Source organism: Amblyraja radiata, chromosome 3 (genome assembly GCF_010909765.2).
Source record: "Amblyraja radiata isolate CabotCenter1 chromosome 3, sAmbRad1.1.pri, whole genome shotgun sequence".
NCBI lineage: Eukaryota > Metazoa > Chordata > Chondrichthyes > Rajiformes > Rajidae > Amblyraja > Amblyraja radiata.
The window spans coordinates 40,115,571-40,137,962 of NC_045958.1; the positions used below are offsets into that span (position 1 = coordinate 40,115,571).

The 22,392-nt window shown below is 41.1% G+C and overlaps 1 protein-coding gene across 1 annotated transcript in view; it reads left to right on the forward strand.

The window, feature by feature from the left end:
* The window catches only part of ntrk2 (neurotrophic receptor tyrosine kinase 2), a 217,695-nt gene that overhangs the window by 169,109 nt on the left and 26,194 nt on the right, over positions 1 to 22,392 (forward strand). Inside the window, exon 15 of the mRNA XM_033017664.1 lies at positions 7,317 to 7,557. Within this exon, the coding sequence (XP_032873555.1) occupies positions 7,317 to 7,557 (241 nt within the window). The remainder of the gene's footprint in view (positions 1 to 7,316; positions 7,558 to 22,392) is intronic.

Genomic DNA, 22,392 nt, shown 5'->3' on the forward strand with positions numbered 1-22,392 from the left:
AGGTTCACAAGGTTAATTCCCGGGAGGGCGACACAGTCATATGCTGAGAGAATGGAGTGGCTGGGCTTGTATACTCTGGAATTTAGAAGGATGAGAGGGAAACATATAAGATTATTAAGGGTTGGACACGCTAGAGGCAGGAAACGTTCCCGATGTTGGGGAGTCCAGAACCAGGGGCCACAGTTTAAGAATAAGTGGTATGGCATTTAGAATGGAGATGAGGAAACACTTTTTTCACACAGAGAGTTGTTTAAGAAGGAACTGCAGATGCTGGAAAATTGAAGGTAGACAAAAATGCTGGAGCAAAGGAAATAGGCAATGTTTCGGGTCGAAACCCTTCTTCAGACTGATGTGAGGGTGGGGGGAAGAAGAAAGGAAGAGGTGGAGCCAATGGGCTGAGAGAGAGCTGAGACGGGGAGGAGAAAGTAGGGACTACCTGAAATTAGAGAAGTCAATGTTCATACCGCTGGGGTGCAAACTGCCCAAGCGAAATATGAGGTGCTGCTCCTCCAATTTACGGTGGCCCTCACTCTGGCCATGGAGGAGGTTTCGCTTCGCCGAACACCTCCACTTGGTTTGCAATAACCAACCTGATCTCCCGGTGGCTCAGCACTTCAACTCCCCCTCCCATTCTGAATCCAACCTTTCTGTCCTGGGCCTCCTCCATGGCCAGAGTGAGGACCACCGTAAATTGGAGGAGCAGCACCTCATATTTTGCTTGGGCAGTTTGCACCCTAGCTGTATAAACATTGACTTCTCTAATTTCAGGTAGTCCCTACTTTCTCCTCCCCTTCTCGGCTCTCCGTCAGCCCACTGGCTCGACCTCTTCCTTTCTTCTTCCCACCCCCCGCCCCCCCCCCCCCCCCCCGCCCCTCACATCAGAAGAAGGGCTTCGACCCAAAACGCTGCCTATTTCCTTCGCTGCATAGATGCTGCCTTATCCGCTGAGTTTCACACAGAGATTTGTGAGTCTGTGGAATTCTCTGCCTCAGAGGGTGGTGGAGGCCGGTTCTCTGCATACTTTCAAGAGAGAGCTTGATAGGCTCTAAAAGATAGCTCTAAAAGAGGGCTCTAAAAGATAGCAGAGTCAGGGGATATGCGGAGAAGGCAGGAACGGGGTACTGATTGGGGCTGATCAGCCATGATCACATTGAATGGCGGTGCTGGCTCGAAAGGCCGAATGGCTTATTCCTGCACCTATTGTCTATTGTCTATTGTCTATTAATTTACTGCAGAAATAATACTCCTATTAGGTGAAGCAATGTACTCTCAAGCCTGTCTGCTGATAATAAGATAATGTTTAGTTTAGTTTGGAGATAAAATTATAAGATCTAATTATAAGATCTAGTCTGGAATCCCACCAATCCACAGTAACATTTAACCCCTTTGATTATCAAGAACCTATCAACCTCAAAACTCCAGCTTCTGCTTCTACTGACATTAAAAGAGAATTCCAAAGATTCACAATCTTCTGAGAGAAAATAATTTGCCTGTTTTTTGTCTTGGGCAGTGACTTATTTTTAAATAGTGGCATGAATAAAAAAGTTTGGGGGGCAATAACATTCCAATGTGTCATTTCAGCCAAGATAAGGTAATATTTACAAGGGAGTCAATTTCAGATATTTCTCATATTTTCTTACAACATAGAAAGACTCCGTTCGGCCTGTTAGGTCTATATTTGCTCTCCTCATCAGTTGTTCTCCCCACGATTTTCCTTCCCATGCTCCATCCCATGCTCATTATACCAAAATTCACTATTAAATTCTAGCCTTTTCTGATGATCAACATAAAACACAAAGGATGAAATCGGTCTTTAGTTATAGCACAGAAGAGACATTGGTGAATTGATGCCCTGTTTGGCACAATACTCAATTGTGATTTCTATCGACGAGTAGTAAGACATACTGCTAATTCATTACTGCCTATACTTGAATCATTATTCGACAAGGAACTTCATTCCCTTGGTTTCTACGATCCCAGTCATTACTTCTGAAGGACATGACTTCAGAATTAAGGGACAGAAGTTTTGGGGTAACATGAGGGGGAACTTCTTTACTCAGAGAGTGGTAGCGGTGTGGAATGAGCTTCCAGTGGAAGTGGTGGCGGCAGGTTCGTTGGTATCATTTAAGAATAAATTGGATAGGCATATGGATGAGAAGGGAATGGAGGGTTATGGTATGAGTGCAGGCAGGTGGGACTAAGGGAAAAAATTGTTCGGCACGGACTTGTAGGGCCGAGATGGCCTGTTTCCGTGCTGTAATTGTTATATGGTTATATGGTTACCCTGATAACAATCGCTGTTGGTGTAAATATCTGTGTTAAAAGTTTGATTGTCAAAATTTGTACTTAATGAAAGGGCTGATCTGACCATTTCTTAACTCAATTATTTTCTCAAACAATTGTTGGAAGTGGTCCAAAGGTAGTCCGAGAATGTACGAAGAGTTAACACCGGAGAGAGAATGTTCACAAGGACTGAGGTATAAGGGGAGCACTCTTAACCCTTCTGTGTTCACAAGAAATATATTTTTTTAATTCTCTTGAACAAAAAACAAAGCGTTTTGACAGTGGCTAAAGAATTCCCATTGAGCCTCCTTTGTTTTTCTATTTAATTTTGGCAAGGATGCCTAAACCCGGAACTAGGGGACATTTGAGGGGACTTCCAGGGAAAAATAGTTTGACTCAGTATAAGGCTTGACATCTTTAATGTTTAGGTTATTGGTTGTCTATATTTGATACATCACACCTGCTTTACACCCATAAAACTGCCAAAATTATAACCCATATTAATTATATTAATTAAAGTAATTATCAATGAAATGCACAATAGCACATGCCATATTACTTTTAATCTGTTGGCGGTTTTCCAGAAACAATGCCTTATACTCTCTTATAAAACAAAGCAGCCATTTGCTCTTAATATGAAAAATATTGGAATCCAAGTTGTGTGTCTACAAATGGAAAATTAATTTTAATGCAAACTAATAAACACAAAATATTTTCATAAACAATGCATACATCTACCATTGAAGGTGGTGCTTTCAAGTAAAAGGTTCTAATCAAAATAGTGCATTATTATGTAGTATTCAACAATTGAATGTAAAATTCCAATTGGATTCCAGAGATCCGCAAGATCTTGGCTGGTGTCAGGTTAGGCCGTTAGTCAAGCTTGTGTGTGGTGCAAATTTGGTTAAGCATTTCCTGTTCCTCTACTTCACAAAGGGATTAATCTTTTTTTTTAGTGTAGTGAATTGATGATACAACCCAAACCAAGAAGTGTCTTGAAATAATGTTTCTTTAACACAGTGCAGCTCCACAAACTTCAAAAGTACAAATCAAAAGTACTTTGCTTTGGGTAGCTTGACAACATGAGTGTTATTATGTAAATGTAAAGAAATGCAGAGGTAATTTATGATGATGCCCCCAGGACTGGTGAATTATAGATGAGAGGTGAAACCATTGCGATGAGGTTAAGGTGGGGTTGTTTCCTCTGGAAGAAATATATCTCAGTGGAGATTTAGCTTGTGTAAAAAAATATAATAAGCCTAGACAGGTAAACATAAATCATTTATTTCCCATTAAAGGGACTGACAGTAACAAAGTGACATAGAATTTTAAGGTAAAACTCAGAAATACAGAAAACCGAAATAAAAACAGAATATGGTGGAAACATTCAGCAGGTCAGGCAGCATCTGTGAGAAGAGAATCAGAATAAATATTTACTGTTTCTCTTTACAATGATGCTGCATGACTGCATAATGATTCCAGCATTTTCTGTTGTTTATATTTGTTGTTATAGAGATGTAATCTTGTCAGAAGGAATGGTGGAGAGTTGGTAAAAAATGAATCACATACAACAAGTTGGGAAGATTTGAAATTCACTGCCTAAAAGCAATGTGGGGGCAGAAATCGTCATCACATTTACAAAGGATCTGGACAACCAGATGAAAAGCCACGGGCTCTGGGCCATAAACCAAGAGTGGGGAAATGACACTAATTAACCTACTCTTTTTGGACTGGCATTGGCACACAATGGGTTGAACGACCTTGTTCTATTTAATTTTCTTTCCCTTTTATATCAATGCCATCTATATTTTAAGGAAACTCCTGCCCATGCCCTGCTGCTAAAACATAAAATGGGAGGATTATTTTTATTAGACTTGATTCAAACCTTGAATAAAATTTGCTTCCTTTGAACTTTCAATAATGTCTCTAATCCGTAGGAGACTGCAGGATGTGAGTAGGATGCCATTTATAACAGATGTTGCTCAGAAATATTAAAACATATGTTTCTTGATAATGTGAGCCACTAGTTTCCACAGAACCAGTCTGCTCCTGACCTCATCTGTTTTGAGTCAAGCATGGGTAAAGGAGTTGACTGTCAAATAAGTGTGGCACAGATTCATGAGGACTCCAACCTTTAGATTAAGAGTGCGGATAGGAGAGACTTAATTGAGGTTTTTGGCATGGGTTTATTTTTGCTGGGGGTAGTGTGTTGGTTGTGGGGATGAGGATAAGGGTTGGGCTGTTGGTGGGGAGTGAAGTCGTAATGAGAGAAGGCTGGAAATGTTTGTTCATGCCAGGTATCAGAATAAAAAAAACTCAGTTCAACTGAAAACAATTGATAGTTGTAAATCTGAGACTGATAAATTTTAGCACCTCAATGTCACAAAAGATATCTTAGGAACATGCTGGTGGAGGAACTTGAATGGGAGAATGAATATCATGGAAGCTACTTTCTTTGCAATAGCCATTTCACTCGTCCCTGACAAACACCAGGGGTGAGAACACATCAGTAGCAGGACTGATCGCTCAGGACATAGAGTAGAACCATAGCAGCTGAAGGCACGGGCACTTCCAGTGGAAAGATAAAGAGCGCACAATGGAGGAGCACAGATATTTTGGAGAGCTGTCAGTCTCCGGGCCATGGACAACCAAAATGTTGCCAGAAAAATGTAAGTGGCCATGAGATGAAAGAATGGGTCCCCAGGGAATGATCATGTACAGAAGATCAAGAATAGCTTGCATTAACATTAGAAACATAGAAACATAGAAAATAGGTGCAGGAGGAGGCCATTCGGCCCTTCGAGCCTGCACTGCCATTCAATAGGATCATGGCTGATCTTCCAACTCAGTATCCTGTACCTGCCTTCTCTCCATACCCCCTGATCCCTTTAGCCACAAGGGCCACATCTAACTCCCTCTTAAATATAGCCAATGAACTGGCCTCAACTTCTTTCTGTGGCAGAGAATTCCACAGACTCAGCACTCTCTGTGTGAAAAAAAAATGCTCATATCGGTCCTAAAAGACTTCCCTCTTATCCTTAAACTGTGACCCCTTGTTCTGGACTTCCACAACATCGGGAACAATCTTCCTGCATCTAGCCTGTCCAACCACTTAAGAATTTTGTACGTTTCTATAAGATTCCCCCCACAATCTTCTAAATTCTAGCGAGTACAAGCCGAGTCTATCCATTGAAAAAGTAAGATGCACAGATTGGTCAAGGGAATGACTGACGTCGCAGAAATGGAACCCTTAATAGATGGTTTTAATATTTCATGTTTTCCCAGTTCCTTATTCTTTTGGGTGTTAGTCTTTAGCTCCACCTTGGCTGGCCACAGTCTACGGGGATCAGTACACCTTAGTAAAGTTGGAATGCATTTCATTTGGAAGTGGATGAGGCTGACGTTTTAGACAGCTATATAGCCTGTACACCTGACAGTTTCTTTTCAAGGCTCTCTCAGAGCAGCTGTAGATTCCCTTCAGAGGGAAATGCTAATTGAATAAATATTTAACAGGTGAAGTTGTTTCTTGTCTACACTACTTTTTACTCATATGATTGTATTTATGTAGCAGTTTGCAGTGCAGTGAATTGCTTTTAGGTATTAGTCAACGTTGCAAACACAGCTCTAGTTTGTGCATGGCTAGGTCTCACAAACAATAATGAGATGTCATCAAATAATCTACTTAAGTAATGTAGGGTAAAGGATAGATATTCAACAAGATCAAGGGATATGGGGAGAAGGCAGGAACGGGGTTCTGATTGTTGATGATCAGCCATGATCACATTGAATGGTGGTGCTGGCTCGAAAGGTCCACTCCTGCACCTATTGTCTATGTATCTATGTTTCTAAGATATTAGGAGAACTTCCCTGCCTTACAATGAATGGTGTCCTGGAATTTAATGAATGATTGAAGTACAGATGGGGCCTCATTCAATACTATAACATTGCTTAGTTGCTTGAGTTTAAGTTTAGTTTATTGTCACATATACTGAGGTGCAGTGAAAAGCTTTTGATGCATACTAACCAGTCAGCGGAAAGACAATACATGATTACAATTGAACCATCCACAGTGTACAGATATATTATAAGGGGAATAACATTTGGTGCAAAATTAAGCCAGTAAAGTCCAAAGACAGATATTCTGATGAGGTAGATAGTGGTTCAGGACTGCTCTCTAGTTGTTGATAGGATGGTTCAATTGCCTGATAACAGCTGAGAAGAAACAGTCCCTGAATCTGAGGGTTGTGCGTATAGCTGCAGATTTTCCATTTATCCTTTAAGTTGGTTGTCAGAGATTTGCTCTGCTTTGTGGTGTCTTTGCTCATTGAGCAGTGTAAGAATCAAATACATTTGGTCATCTACCCCTGAGCAAAGCAGATATGAAGAAAAATTCTTGACAAGTCAAAGACATCCCATTTGTGATCTTATTCCTCATTCAAGATATATAATGATTGGCTTGAAGTCATTAATGCTAAGTAAAATAAGCACATAATGATGCAAAACAGATATTTCCTAAGTACATGCACATCTTCTTTGTTTTATTTGTCCAATAGTTTGAAATTTCAAATCGACTAATGACTTTTTATAAATAATCAATCGATATATATTTTAAAAAATTGATTTTCTAATTTTGGCATGCCTGTATTGTATACAAAATAGTATCCTTTTGTGACTTCACTTTTCATTTTCAAAGTGAACTTGCAGAGTTACTTAAGAGTACACAAAACACAGATCTTCACTGACATGTGTCAGTGTGTCCAAGCGCACCATTTCCAATCGTTTAGATCAAATGGGAAATTATAATAATTATACTGCAATTACAATTTGAATTATTGCCAAAGTCAGAATGATCTATGACCTGCATTTCAACCATACTTTAAATTTGATTCTAGTCCTGCATAGAAGATACTTACACAAGTGATAGTAAGCTTACAGCCATGCAAAAGAATGCAGGTTAACGATTATGTTTGAAGGTCATCATCAATGCTTCATGTTACTTTGCAAATACTAATTTAGCTTTGTTGGACCTCTAGGTCTCATGGACCTGATGCTATATTCCTTAGTGATGGCCAGTGCAACAGAATGGCAGAGTTGACTCAGTCACAGATGCTACATATTGCCATGCAGATAGCTGCAGGGATGGTATACCTCGCATCGCAGCACTTTGTTCACCGTGACCTGGCGACTAGGAATTGCCTGGTGGGAGAAAATTTACTGGTGAAGATTGGAGATTTTGGCATGTCAAGGGATGTGTACAGCACAGACTACTATAGGGTAAGTGTGAATGGTTATTTGGTTATAATATTTCAATTAATCTGTTGAACTATATTCGCATTATAAATGGATTGTTTAACAGAAAATACTCTAGTACAGTGAATCACTACCGTAATTCAGTCGCATCATTCTTCCTGTAGTAAAAACAATGTATGTAACATGCTAAGAACTGCAGAATGAAGTACAGAACATGGAGACATAATTTAAATCTAGTCCCAGGCCATTCATGGTGCAAGTATTTCCTTAGGGAAGCTATAATTCACAAAAGATTTATGGAAATCTCATATTCTCTCCACATAAATTTATTGACAAAAGATTTATTTTAAAAAACATATTCAGTGATGTGGTGCCATGCAAGAATGCCGAGTTAACATATGGCTGGATTCTGATTTTCTCAGATTTATTTAATATTTTAATAGCGGCGTATTTGCTTTAACCTATAATGTTGAAGTTCCTACCATGCTGGAGCTTGTTGTGTACGTTAAAGTTGTCCATTGTGATAGGTTGTGTGACTTCACCACTCCCAACCCAATATAAATGAAAGGTTTTGCCAGGAGTTTCAATCCCTTGTGATCCTTTGACACGGTGACTGACAGAGCTGTGTACCTGATGCCTAACTGATTGTGATTTTTGGATGGAAATACAGACGTTTTTCTCTAGATCACAGTTTATAGCTGTCACAAAACACTGTTAAAAACAAAAATATATAACTACTATCCAGTCACACAACCCATCTGGAGTATTTTCCAATATAAAGCACTGAAAATACTCAAGCTGAACCCTGATACGTTTATCTGGGATGTTTTATAATTAAAGTGGTTGCTGTATTCAGTTCATATTTTTTTCTAGATTGGTGGAAAAAAGAGATGAAATCTTCCCATAGCGAATAAAAAATATCACTATTCTGTCCCTTTACCTAAATAAAATCAGCTATTATTGACTAATGGATTCCTGATTCTGGGCCTCTTTATATTTTTCTGTTTGTGTGAACTAGCATTACAAATATAAAATACTACTCATGCTGGAAATCTGAAATAAAATAAAGGCACTGGAAATATTCAGGCCGTGTCCACGCAGAAAGAAAAACTGTTAACATTTCAAGTGGGTGACCTTTCATCAAAACTGAATTCAACATTATTCATTTTAATTAATGCATAAAGCGATCATTAAACCAAAATTGAAAAATTTTGAATTTTCCAGATATATGCATCAACAGAATAGAAGGCAACAAGATTAATATTTAGGCATAAACCCTTAATGGTAACACAATCGTCAATATCCTTGCATCTAGCTAGATCTATTGAAATCAAAATGCGATATGTGAAGATGCTAGGAATCAGAAATAAAAAGAGAAGACTCAGTATCATGGCAGGCTTGAAATGCCTTGTGATGGGGATAAAGCCAAGTCCTTAGTTGAAGAGAAGTGGGATGTCAGAGGAGGTGATTAAAATACAGCCAGGGGTAAAACTGGTGAGGGCGGGGAAGAAGTGGGTCAGATGAAATTCAACATTATTATTTAAAATATGTAAAATAATATTTGTCAATAAGCAAGATTGACTAATTTGTGGAAACTTTGATGTACAAAGTTATGATAACAAGTACCTACGCTTGCTTTGCTATAGATCATGCTGCTTCTCCTCGAGACAAGCACATTGAAAAAGTTGTGTTAATTATATGATGGCAGTTGTAACTGACATAAACCTGAAGGTTTTTTTTCCCAGAGGTGAAGCATCCTATACCCTCCCAATAGACAATAGACAATAGACAATAGGTGCAGGAGTAGGCCATTTGACCCTTCGAACCAGCACCGCCATTCAATGTGATCATGGCTGATCATCCCCAATCAATACCCCGTTCCTGCCTTCTCCCCATACCCCCTGACTCTGCTATTTTTAAGAGCCCTATCTAGCTCTCTCTGGAAAGCATCCAGAGGACCTGCCTCCTCTGCCCTCTGAGGCAGAGAATTCCACAGACTCTCTGTGAGAAAAAGTGTTTCCTCATCTCCGTTCTAAATGGATTACTCCTTATTCTTAAACTGTGGCCCCTGGTTCTGGACTCCCCCAACATCGGGAACATGTTTCCTGCCTTTAGCGTGTCCAAGCCCTTAACAATCTTATATGTTTCAATGAGATACCCTCTCATCCTTCTAAAGTCCAGAGTGTACAAGCCCAGCTGCTCCATTCTCTCAGCATATGACAGTCCCGCCATCCCGGGAATTAACCTTGTAAACCTACTCTGCACTCCCTCAATAGCAAGAATGTCCTTCCTCAAATTAGGGGACCAAAACTGCACACAATACTCCAGGTGTGGTCTCACTAGGGCTCTGTACACCTGCAGAAGGACATCTTTGCTCCTATATTCGATTCCTCTTGTTATAAAGGCCAACATGCCATTCGCTTTCTTCACTGCCTGCTGTACCTGCATGCTTACTTTCATAGACTGATGTACAAGGACCACCAGATCCCATTGTATTTCCCCTTTTCCCAACTTGAAGCCATTTATATAGTAATCTGCCTTCCTATTTTTGCTACCAAAGTGGATAACCTCACATTTATCTGCATTAAACTTCATCTGCCATGCATCTGCCCACTCCCCCAACCTGTCCAAGTCACCCTGCATTCTCATAGCATCCTCCTCACAGTTCACACTGTCACCCAGCTTTGTGTCATCTGCAAATTTGCTAATGTTACTTTGAATCCCTTCATCCAAATCATTGATGTATATTGTAAATAGCTGCGGTCCCAGCACCGAGCCTTGCGGTACCCCACTAGTCACTGCCTGCCATTCTGAAAGGGACCCGTTAATCCCTACTCCCCTCCATACCTTTACCATCTATATAATACTAAAACTCTTTGTCTTGTTTGTGGCTGTGTTTGTGTGTCAATCTGGTTAATTTTCCTATTTTCTTCCAAACGCTAGGCCACAGCCTTCCCATTTTCACACATTCTACTCACATTTTTCCCGTCGAGGCGATAAACATCTTCCCGTCGCATTCCCGCCTATATTTCCAAACTTTTTAACCATTTAAAGCTTTAAAAACAACCCGAAAACTCACCCATTTCTGGAAAAAAACCGAGTGAGGTCACAATGCACTAACAAGGCAGGACGATACACTCCGGGAGGGAGGAGCATTCCAGTGCTCACGGTGAATGAGTAATGGTGGCGGCTGCCGCCCGCCCGGTGCCCTGCGGCCACCCAGTGCCTGGTGGGAAGGCTGCTACCATGGACCAAGCATGGCGACTGCCTGGGCTGGAGCCGAGCCTGGAGCTGGAGTGAGGGCCGAGCCCAGGGCTTGCAATTGGGCCGTGACCGGGGCCGAGATAGAAGTCGCCGGTGGAACCAAGGATGAGCCTGGGTCCAGGGTCAGGGACGTTGAAGTAGGAACCTGCACTGGAGCCCAGGCGGCGGCCGAACTGATGGCTGGAGGCTGCCGCTGGAACCAAAACCGAGCCTGGGTCTACAGCCAGGGCTGGGTCCAGTATGAGAACCAGTCCTAGTTCCAGGCCCTGACACTGCTCTACGACCTGGGTAGGTCCTGGGGCAGGGAATGGGAGTGATAAGGGAAATGAGGAGGAGGGAGATGGGTTAGGATCTCTACCCCCTCCCTCTCTGCCCCTCTCCCTCTCTACCCCACCTCCCCCTCCCTCTACCCTCCTTCTCTACTCCCCTCTACTCCCTCTCTACCCCCCTCCCCCTCCCTCTCTATGCCCCTCCCCCTCCCTCTATACCCCCCTCCCACTCTGCCACCTCTCCCTCTCCACCCCCCTCCCTCTCTACCACCCCTCTCTCTCTACGTCCCCTCCATCTCTACCCCCTCCTCTCTACCCCCCTCCCTCTCTACCCCCCTCCCTCTCTATTGGGACCTATGGGTGAGTGGTGGAATATTGTGCTGGGTCAAAACACCCCCCCGGCGTGGCATTGGGGGATGGGACTCAACAGGTCCCACTTGGTCTAGTAATTTCTAATTTCCTTTTGCTCACAAAAAAAGTATTGCGAACAGAACCATACTTTTATAAACAAGCCAATTCACCCCAAATTGAAGGTTTACGGCGCCTGTCTGTCTATTAATTGCTATGGAGTTTATATCCTGACAGCAAAAGTCTTGTGGTCTTGAATGTCTCAGCATGCTAAGACCAGAAAAACTTGATTAAACACTCTTTTGTCTATTGCTTAATTATTGTTCATTCGCTGTAAAGATGGGTTAGGATGGTTCCCGGCCATCTGGTGGGACTCATTAGGTTTTGATTTTTAAATGCTAGGTTTTAGTTTCAAGTTCATGAGGGGATTTGAAAATCTTCATGAGAATCTTTTACTCTGGGTAGGGAAATCAATAACATTGATGTAAGGTGAGAAAGGAAAGATTTAATAGGAATCAGAAGAGTAAATGGGCTGTCCCACTGCGGCGACCTAATTGGCAAGTTTAGAAGAGTTTGCCCTCGGCTCATGGTCGCAGCATGGTCGACACGAGGTCCTAGGAGGTCCTTGTAACTTACCTTCATGCTCATGAGTAGTCCACACATACTCGAGGCCTCAGCTAGGTCGCGGCGTATTTTTCAACACGCTGAATAATGCCCGCGAGTAAAAAAAGGTTGCCATGGAAATAAACAATTTTTTTTTTTACTCGTAGTAGGTCGGCATGTTATTCATAGGTAATCGAGGGTAGTCAAAGGTAATCAAAGGTAGTCGAAGGTAGTCGTAGATAGTCTTCAACATAGTCGAAGGGAGATCGAAGGAGGTCGTCTTCACTCTCCGCTATTCAGTGTCCAATTTTCCCGAAACTAGTCGAAGCTAGTCTTCAACATAGTCGAAGGAGGTCGAAGGACGTCTTCTACATAGTCAAATGATGTCTTCAACTTGATACTTTTTCAAACGCTCCTAAACTCTTCTAAACTCGCCAATTAGGTCGCCGCAGTGGGACAGCCCCTTAACATTTTCACTCAGAATGTAGTGGGTATATGGGAATGAGCTGCCAGAGGAGCTAGTTGAGGTAAGTACTATAGCAGCATTTAAAAGATGCTTGGAAGGATACATGGATAGGAAAGATTTGGAGGTATATTGGCCAAACGTGGGAAAATTGCTTAGCTTAGATGGGGCATCTTGGTCAGCCTGAGTGAGATGAGCCAAAAGGCTTGTTTCCATGCTCTATGACTCTATTCTCTAAAGGTCAGAATTCCTAGAGTCACATTCCAACTTTGTAACATGGGTGATGAGTGGCAGCATACAGGACATACCAGCCTGCTTGACAGGCATTTCATCTGCAGCCATTACTACTGATACACAGCGGCATCAGTTTGTATCATCTACAGTTGTATTGCAGCAACTCATTACGAATCCTTCGGCAACTTTTGCTAAACCTATAACCTATACCAGCAAGAAGGACAAAGGCAGCAAGAACAGGGGAGCACCATGGGCGGCGTAGTGGTGTAGCGGTAGAGTTGCCGGCTTACAATGCCAGAGACTAGTTTGATCCTGGCTATGGATGCTGTCTGTACATAGTTTGTACGTTTTCCTTGTGAGTACATGGGTTTCCTCTGGGTGCTCCGGTTTTCTCCCACATTCCAAAGATGTGCAAGTTTGTAGGTTAATTTGCTTTCATTATAAAAAAATCCCTTAGTGTGTAGGATAGTGCTAGTGTGCAGGTGATTGCTGATAAATTCTTCTGAAAATTGTCCCTAGTAGGGTAGAACTAGTGTAGGGCGATCACTGTTCGGCGTGGACTCGATGGGCATAAGGACCTGTTTCCATGCTGCATCTCTAAACTAAACTAAACCACCACCTGAAAGTTGCCCTCCAAGCCATGCATATATAACGACTTCTAAATATATTGTTGTTCCTTCACCGTCATCGGGTGAAAAACCTGGAACTCTTTCCCTCAAAGCACACTCACACCTCAATGACTGTAGCGGTTCAGGAAAGCAACTCACCACAACAGGGGCAATTACTGATGGACAATTAAATATTGGCTTGGTCATATTGGCAACGCCTCATCCCTTGAATGGATAATAACATTATTGAAGTTTCTTTGAAGTAGACCCAAATCCACGGGTCAAATGGCATTTATGACAGGTTTAGCAAACCATGGATTTTACTGCTGATACCTAACTAGCTGTTTCAGTTGAAGTTCGCCCAGAAGATATTAACATAAATGAAAATCCTTTGAAGAACAGTACTTTACCATGTTGATGTATGACATATTGTTGGCAAAACCTATGAGTTTTCTAATCATCAGTGACATCTGCAGGATTGGGTTAGAAATAAAAAGTATACAAAGAAAGAAAAAGTAATTCAGCAGGACAGGCAGTCAAGATCCTTCTTCAGACCCGAAACATCACCCATTCGTTCTCTCCAGAGATGCTGCCTGTCCCGCTGAGTTACTCCAGCTTTTTGTGTCTATCTTCAGTTTAAACCAGCATCTGCAGTTCCTTCCTACATAAAAAGCATGACTGCTTTTCCCAACAGTATTGTAGTAGTTGGAAAGAAAATAATTCCTAATCCTCACTCTGCACCTATTTATCCACATAGGTATTGTTTCATAAAGTGGTAAATCATTCACCATCTGATCAGGTAATTGTAAACATTGTACATGCCATGCATTTTAAAAGATTGGAACTAAACAGCATCTAGCAGAGGTTGGGTGGTGAGCTCTGGTGACACAGGCTTTTAAGTGCAATGTGGTCTCTATGGTTGGAGAAAGTCATCGCAGTTATAGACTAACAACAGTTGCATAAACCATAATGTGTGTAGTTCGGGTATTCGCTGAAACAAGGGAAGATGGGCAAATGTGAGGCTGCCCTCACAAATCATTGCCATTGTAGTTGTCAAATGTGGAACTGTTGTACATGCTGTAATAATGAAGTAACACAGAGGGAGAAAGGAGGAAATGATTTGTCAAGCTTGTGATTAAATTCGCTACTTAAATTAATAGTAAATGTTATTATTGCACAAGAGCTTCCATGTGTTTATGAAATGCTGATGTTACTGTATGTTGTCCATTAAAATACATCCCCCTCATCCATGCCTTCAGAAATCAGCTGAGCCTCTAATTAACAGTCTTCAGAAGATCTGTAATTAATTTGTTCAGACAGCAGTTTCATTCCAGGACAATTACAGAATTGCAGATGTTTTTCATATAATACTTGATTTTTTTTCCTCCAATGTAAGATTGTTATCTTGATTTTTGCATCAAATTCCTAAGATCTTTATCCAGAAAGCCAAGTTCCCAAAATCCTTGAATTTTGTTTTATCAGAAAAATACAAAATAGATTCTGGAGATAATACAAATACAAACCTAAGTTCACTGTGATTTGTACCTCAGTTAAAAATATATGCACTCATAAATGGGGTTGAGCCAATAGAGAACCAAGCGTAAAGAGTGTTTTATTGTCTTATGTACTGAAACGGAACAATTAAATTCTTACTTGCATCTGCATGGTTTAGTTTGCAAAAATGACTTTGAGAGAGAATTAAACAAAAGTTTGGAATAGCAATAAAGTAAGGTGGAGGAGTTTTGATTGTACTCGTGTATAGTGCGATTTGACTGATTAGCATGCAAAACAAAGTTTCTCACTGTATCTCGGTGCACGTGGCAGTAAAAACCAATACCAAAACTAATACACAAGGAGTCAGAAATGAGATGATCTGCCTCGAGAGATCTGATACAATCCGGTATAACTTCAGCTACCAAATGGAAATAGATATATGGAAAATGAGAACTAAATTATTGAATTAAACAGTGTACAACACAGAAGACACAGGGATAATGTTAACCAACTGGTGAAGATGAATTGCACAGAAATCTCTTGTTTATCTGGTATTTAGGCATCTTAAATTATCATCCAATTGAAAAAAACTCCCAAGAAAATAAAGCAATTTAATTTTTCTTCAAATATATGAATTTGAATTTGGTGCACCAGGTTCACGTGGAATTTTGTTCATATGCTGTGAATGTGATGTACAGTAATGTGTTATTTTTGGAGCAGTTCTCATAACTGGCATGTTCTTGATATCAGCTCCCCCCCATCCAATGGATGATGGATGGCTGAGAATATACTGCACACAGTGCAACAACAATACGAGGGGCTAATGTACTCAAGAACAACTACTGTCATTTATTTAACATCTTCGTGCAATTTAAAAGGCTGAAGGTTTACAGGAAGATTTATAAAATTTATCATATAACCATGAATAATTTTAAGGAGTGCCTTAAAGGAGAAGAGGTAGAGAAACAAAAAAGGTATAGGATGTGAATTCCGGAGGCAGACTGAAGTAAACAAAGGCAGAGGTCTCATAAGATCATAAACAATAAGAGTAGCATCAGGCCATTCGGCCCATCAAGTCTACTCCGCCATTAAATCATGGCTGATCTATCTCTCCCTCCTAACCCCATTCTCCTGCCTTCTCCCCATAACTCCTGACACCCGTACTAATCAAGAATCTATCTATCTCTGCCTTAATAATATCTACTGATTTGGCCTCCGCAGCCTTCTGTGGCAAAGAGTTCCACAGATTCACCACCCTCTGACTAAAGAGGGCTGTTGGACCAGCGGACGCTGGCAGAGATTTTGAAGGATGAGGTGATGGAGTGATTTGAAAAGTTAAAATTTTGAAATTAAAATATTCCCAAAGTGAAAGCCATAGTCGATCAGCAAACACAGGGAGGTTGTTGTTGCAAGCAAGCATGTGGCCAGTAGAGCTTTGTGTGAGGTGAAATTTGTGTAGGTTGAAATGCAGGCGAGCAGTCAGCAGTTTATTGGAATAGTCCAGGGATAAGAAAAGCACGTAGACTTGTAATGCTTCACCGGAGGCCTTGAGCACAGATTTTAGGTGGTGAAAATGGATCTGTACAAGCCATTCATACAATGACCACCGGAATAATATTCAAGCTTTGATTGTACTACAGCAGATGATAAGAAGATGTACACATGGTTTAAAACGGAAAAGCAAATGACTGATGCAGTATAAGCATGCTTTTATCAGACACTGATGATCTTTGCAGAAGATCTGGGGAATTTGTTAATGTTGGCTATGTAAGAAGAGATCAGCATGATAACAATCACTGTGTCAGCCAACTCCAGGCTGCAATAGCTAGCGTCTGTGTTAGTTTGTGAGTTCTCACAGCCCACAGCTTCAACTTTCTGTCGAGGGAAGGTTTTCACTTCCTGAATTTACAGGTGATGTGTGACATTGTACCAAGGGTCCCACCTATCAAAAGCTTCTGCAATTGCTGTCAAGCTCTCAGCCTTTTCCAAAAATCTTCTTGAGCAACATTTACAGGGTTTTATATATTGATTGTTATTGTTTATTATTAATTATTGAGAACAGCACCTCACATTCCGCTCGGGTACCCTACAACCCATTGGTATGAACATTGAATTCTCCAATTTCAAGTAATACCAACCTACCTCTCCTTTCTCTTCGCCCACCCTGCTGGCCCACACTCCCCTATGCTCACACATTTCCCCCATCTGCTGCCCCATTACACTGTTCCTTTTGTCACCTTTGTACATTCATCTCACATCCCTTTCATCTCCCACTCCCCCATTTCCCATTTATCCCACCTCTCTCCACTCCTCCCTGTACCCTTCCACCCATCTCCTTCCCTCCGGGAACTTTACTTGTCCTCGTCTTTCCTTATCCGACACCCTTTTGTCTCCTTTTCACCTGCAGCCTTTGTCACCATCTCCACCCATCTGCCAATTATTCCCCCTCACATGTATCCACCTATCACTTGCCAGGCTTTACCTAACCCCAACCTCTCCTTTCCAGGCAGAGAATTGCAGGGAATTGTGGATGCAGCCCAGACCATCGCACAAACCGACCTCCATTCCATTTACTCCATTTACACTGCACATTGCCTCAGCAAGGCCACCAGGATAATCAAGGATGAGTAACATCCCGGCCACTCCACTTCTCCCCTCTCCCATCGGGCAAAAGTTATAGAAGTGTGAAAATGCAAACCTGCAGATTCAGGGATAGTTTCTTCCCAGTCATTAACAGGCAACTGAACCATCCTACCAACAACTAGAGAGTACTCCTACACTACTATCTACCACATTGGAGATCCTTAGAGTATCTTTGATCGGACTTTACTGAAATTTATCTTGCATTAAACGTTATTCACGTTATTCCCATTATCATGTATCTGTACATTGTGGATGGCTCAATTGTAATCATGTATTGTCTTTCCACTGACTGGTTAGCACAAGACAAAAGCTTTTCACCATACCTTCGTACATGTGATAATGAACTAAACTCAGTTTCAACTCAGCTTTCTCTCTTCACTCCATTAGCCTGAACGACCATCCCCACCAGAAATGCATCTATCCATTTCCTCCACAGATGTTGCCTGATCTAGTGAGTTCCTCCAGGAATCTGTTTTTTTGCCCAAGATTCCAAATTCCAATCTTCATTCTCTTGGACAACCAAATGAGGTAGAAGACACAAAGTGCCGGAGTAACTCAGCGGATCAGGCAGTATTTCTGGAGAACATGAATAGGTGATGTTTCGGGTCGAGACCCTTCTTCAGACTTAAAAAGCATTTGTAGTTCCTTGTGTCTACAACCAAAGAAGGTGGATTTCCTGATCACCTATTGTGCTGTGTGAAGGCCTTTTAAACGTTCCAGTGTCTTGGGCCATGAATTGTGCTGAATGTTTGCCTCAGGAGACTATTATCCAAAACAGTCATAGGATGCTAGTTAACCCTCTGTGGAATTCTCTGCCTCAGAGGGCGCTGGAGGCAAATTCTCTGGATGCTTTCAAGAGAGAGCTAGATAGGGCTCTTAAAAATAGCGGAGTCAGGGGATAGGGGGAGAAGGCAGGAACACTGATTGGGGATCAGCCATGATCGCATTGAATGGCGGTGCTGGCTCAAAGAGCCAAATGGCCTACTCCTGCACCTATTGTCTATTGTCTAATGTCTATTGTCTATTATCTAACCCCTCTCTAAGTGTCACCCGTGTTAATAATAAAGATACTGAGAGTGATATATCAAATCCAGTGATGTAATGAGGGTGTGGAAACATTGGAAAGGATACAGAAAATATTTACCAGGATGCTGCCTGGATTAGAGCAGATTAGTTATGAGGAGAGATTGAACATACCTGGATTGTTTTCACAGAGATCTGATAAAAATATATAAAACTATGAGAGGCATAGGTAGGGTAGATAGTCAGAATCTTATTCCTTGGGTGGAAATGCGTCTGAGGAAGGGTCTTGACCTGAAACATCACCTATTCCTTCGCTCCATAGATGCTGCCTCATCTGCATATTTTCAAGGTGAGGGGCAAAATTTAAAGGAGGTATGTGAAGCAAGTTTTTTTACAGAGATCGGCGAGTGCCTGGTATGCGCTGCCAGGGGTGGTGGGGGAGCTGATTTGACAGTGGCATTTAAGAGGCTTTTTGATAGACACTTGGTTATGTAGGGAATGGAGGGTTATAGATCACATTCACTCACAGGAGGGATATGGATCACGTGCATTTTAACTCGACATCATGTTCGGCAAGGACATTGTGGGCCGAAGGGCTTGTTCCTGAGCTGAGCCATTGTATGCTGTATGAAATCATAATGGCCCAAGGTTTCAGCAAGAACATCAACAGTTCTGCAGGAGAGGCAAATGGGTACATATGTTGGAATCCGGAGCAACCAACCACCTTCTGGAGGAACTTAGTAGGTCGAGCAGCATCTGTGGGTGGAAAGGAATGGTTGACATTTCAGATCAAAACCCATTTCAAATCAATTCTTTAGGAACTTTTCATATTTTACCATAACTCCAGTCAAGTTCAGAACTTAGTAGAAATATGCTTGAATACAGAATCCCCAGTGTTCCTCACAGCCGATTGCCCCATTTCATTCTGACTACAGTCTGGTGTTGAACTCCTCAAGGAATTATATGAACTTTCTGGACTTTCCCAGTAATTATCCACCTGTGGCAGTGTGGACAAAAGCAAGGCAGGGAGACAAGTGTCAGGCAGTTTACAATTTGACCTAATTAAGTTAAGTTAAATATTTTTTTAGTCATACTCTTTTTAGTTTATAATCATTTTTGAATTTTTTTTAGTTTGTTATTTAGTTTGTTAGTCCAAGTTATTCAAACATTTCAAGCGGTTTGACATATTTGACAGTGGGTTCAGCCAGGGGCATGGCCAACTAGCTGTGTAACCAGTTTAGTTAGATTTACAAACGGAGGGTCTTGCACTTCCAAGCATTTCATTGACCTTGCTTTAGAGATAATGGGTATTACTAGATAAAATGCTCGAATAAGAGTGAGTTTTGCAGGTAGGAGAATGACAAATGTGAGTGGTTCACTCTTCCCAGCAAACTGGTCAATCTCCTTAGGGGCCTGATCCACAAATGCCAGTAATTGCTGACTACCATCTTCAGCTATTGCAACCAAAACTAGTTAATGATTTGAAGCTCATGTAGGAAAGCTATGCAACTGTATGATTGAACAGGGTTAATCCTGAATTAATATTTTGGACAAATGTTAAAAAAACATATTATTTCATAAATTACTGCAAAATAATATGAATTCAGGATGTAACTTCAATGGTTCCCTTCTCCTTCCCAACATTTTTCCTGAACAAATTCTGTTTAGCTACGAGCTCTCATGGGGGCGAGTGTGATGTTGGTGCTGCAGTGAAGCGGTTCAGTGGACAAACAAGCAGGACATGATGCATACGTCTCAATCCTGCCTCGCCAAACAAAGTGGTGATATTTGTGACATCATTAATCCTAATTAGAGACAAATTCAATTCCTGTTGTTATGTTATTGGCTGTTTTATCTTAAAATAGCAGCAGTGTCAGACAGAAGCTAACCATTTTCTTTGAAACTCACTTGTGGAACATGCTGGAGATGTTAATATCGGGCTTTACGCATTTGGGGACCTTGTTTCCATGGCAGCAAACCTCAGCAGCTAGCAGAGGATATATCAATGAATTCAGAGAAAAGTCATTCTGTCTTTTCAACTAGTATGCTGTGCCACACCAGCGTAGTGTGTTGTTCAGCATCAGTAATCAGGTTTACATGCATGGGTTTAGCATGGTGCATAGATGCATCTAAATCTAATTTCTTTACCTGAATAAGTATGTATGCTTTTAGGATGGTTTTAAGGAAGGCATTTCTAGTTTCATGTAACCACTTAGCAATTTGATATTTACCAATTTATAGCTGGAAGCAGCAAGTCTATTATTAATGGGGGAATGTTACTCAGTTTTTTGAACGTGAATTATGATTAGGTCCTTTCAGAAGGTACATCAAAACTTTTAATTTCTTGAAGTTCCTCTTGTCTAATGCCATCCTAAGCTATATATTGAATCAGTCTGAAGAAGGGTTCCGGCCCGAAGAAGGGTCCCGATCACTTATTCGTTCCCTCCACAAATGCTGCCTGACCCACTGAGTTACTCCAGCACTTTGTGTTTTGTTTTATATTGACTGTTGTTTACACCAACATCTTCAAGAGCATTCAGAGTCACAGACTGTATCTAGTTGAAAGATGAGGTATTGTGGCTCAAATATACGTCCTTTAACAAAACGCAAAGGAGAAAATTAACAGATGACGCATAGGGTTGGGACCCGTCTTCAGACTGATGGAGTAGGGGGAGAATGCACTGGTACATTGTCTATTGTTGGCCAAAAGGCCAAGGGTAGAGAAGTAAATTGACCACTTAATAGAATATGAATATATTTACATGATTGTTTCCTATAGTTTTGCTGCTTAGTTTCGTGATTATTTTCAGGATAAATCTCATCCTCCTATTGCAAGAAAATCAGAAAATGTAATTGTTGGAGTGAAACTGTCTTTGTTGAGGAAAGTGTACATACACATAATGTATTGAATAGTATCCTGAGATGCACTTTTAATTAAAAATGAAGCAATGTAACACATTCCCAAGAAGCTAATGTACAGAGATAGCATAGGGAAGAGAGCAAAGTGGGCAGGAAGACATTGAGCATGTGTTACACATCCTGCCTAAATTTCCTTTCCATTTTCCAATTTGAGCAGGGTGAATATGGCAGACCACCTACTGTATTTCAAGCTCCTTTGAACATGAACATCATCTTGTCAATGTCACATTCTAGTTTGTTTTTTCTCAGGACAAGGTGGGAATAATGTAATCAACCTGTTAACTCTTACAGCAGCAAATTAGTCCGTTCAATTACGTTTGATGATTATAGAAGCAGTTCAGAGTTGCTTCTCTTGAAATATTATGCCAAAGTTTCCATTCCCATTTAGCAATGGTGCAAAAAAAATAAATCCTTTCGAAAACTGGCCAAAGTTAATTTAAATACATAGTTAAGGCACAATTTCAGTAAAGTACTTTTTGCCATTTTCATCATAAAAAATAACAAACGTATACATATACACACAGTGTGAACAAGTTGCCCCTCATATTCCTATTAAAACTTTCCCCTCTCACCTTAAACCAATGTGGTGTAGTCCTTGATTTCCAAATCCTGGGGAAAAGTTTCTGTGCATTCACCCTATCTATTCCCCTCATTATTTTATATACCTCTAAAAAATCACTCCTCACTCTCCAATGTTCCAAGGAATAAAGTCCCACTCAACATAGCCTCTGCTTATAAATCAGTCCCTTTACAGCTTAATGGCATCTTTCCTATTGCAGGGTGACCAAAACTGAGCACAATATACTACAAGTGCGGCCTCACCAGCTTCTATTACAACTGCAACATAATGCCCCAGCTTCTATGCTCAATGCCCTTACTGACAAAGACAAGCATTCCACAAGCCTTCTTCGCCACCCTGTCCACCTGTGACACCACTTTAAGGGAACAATATACTTGAGCTCCTTGGTCCCTTCGTTGTACTACACTCCCC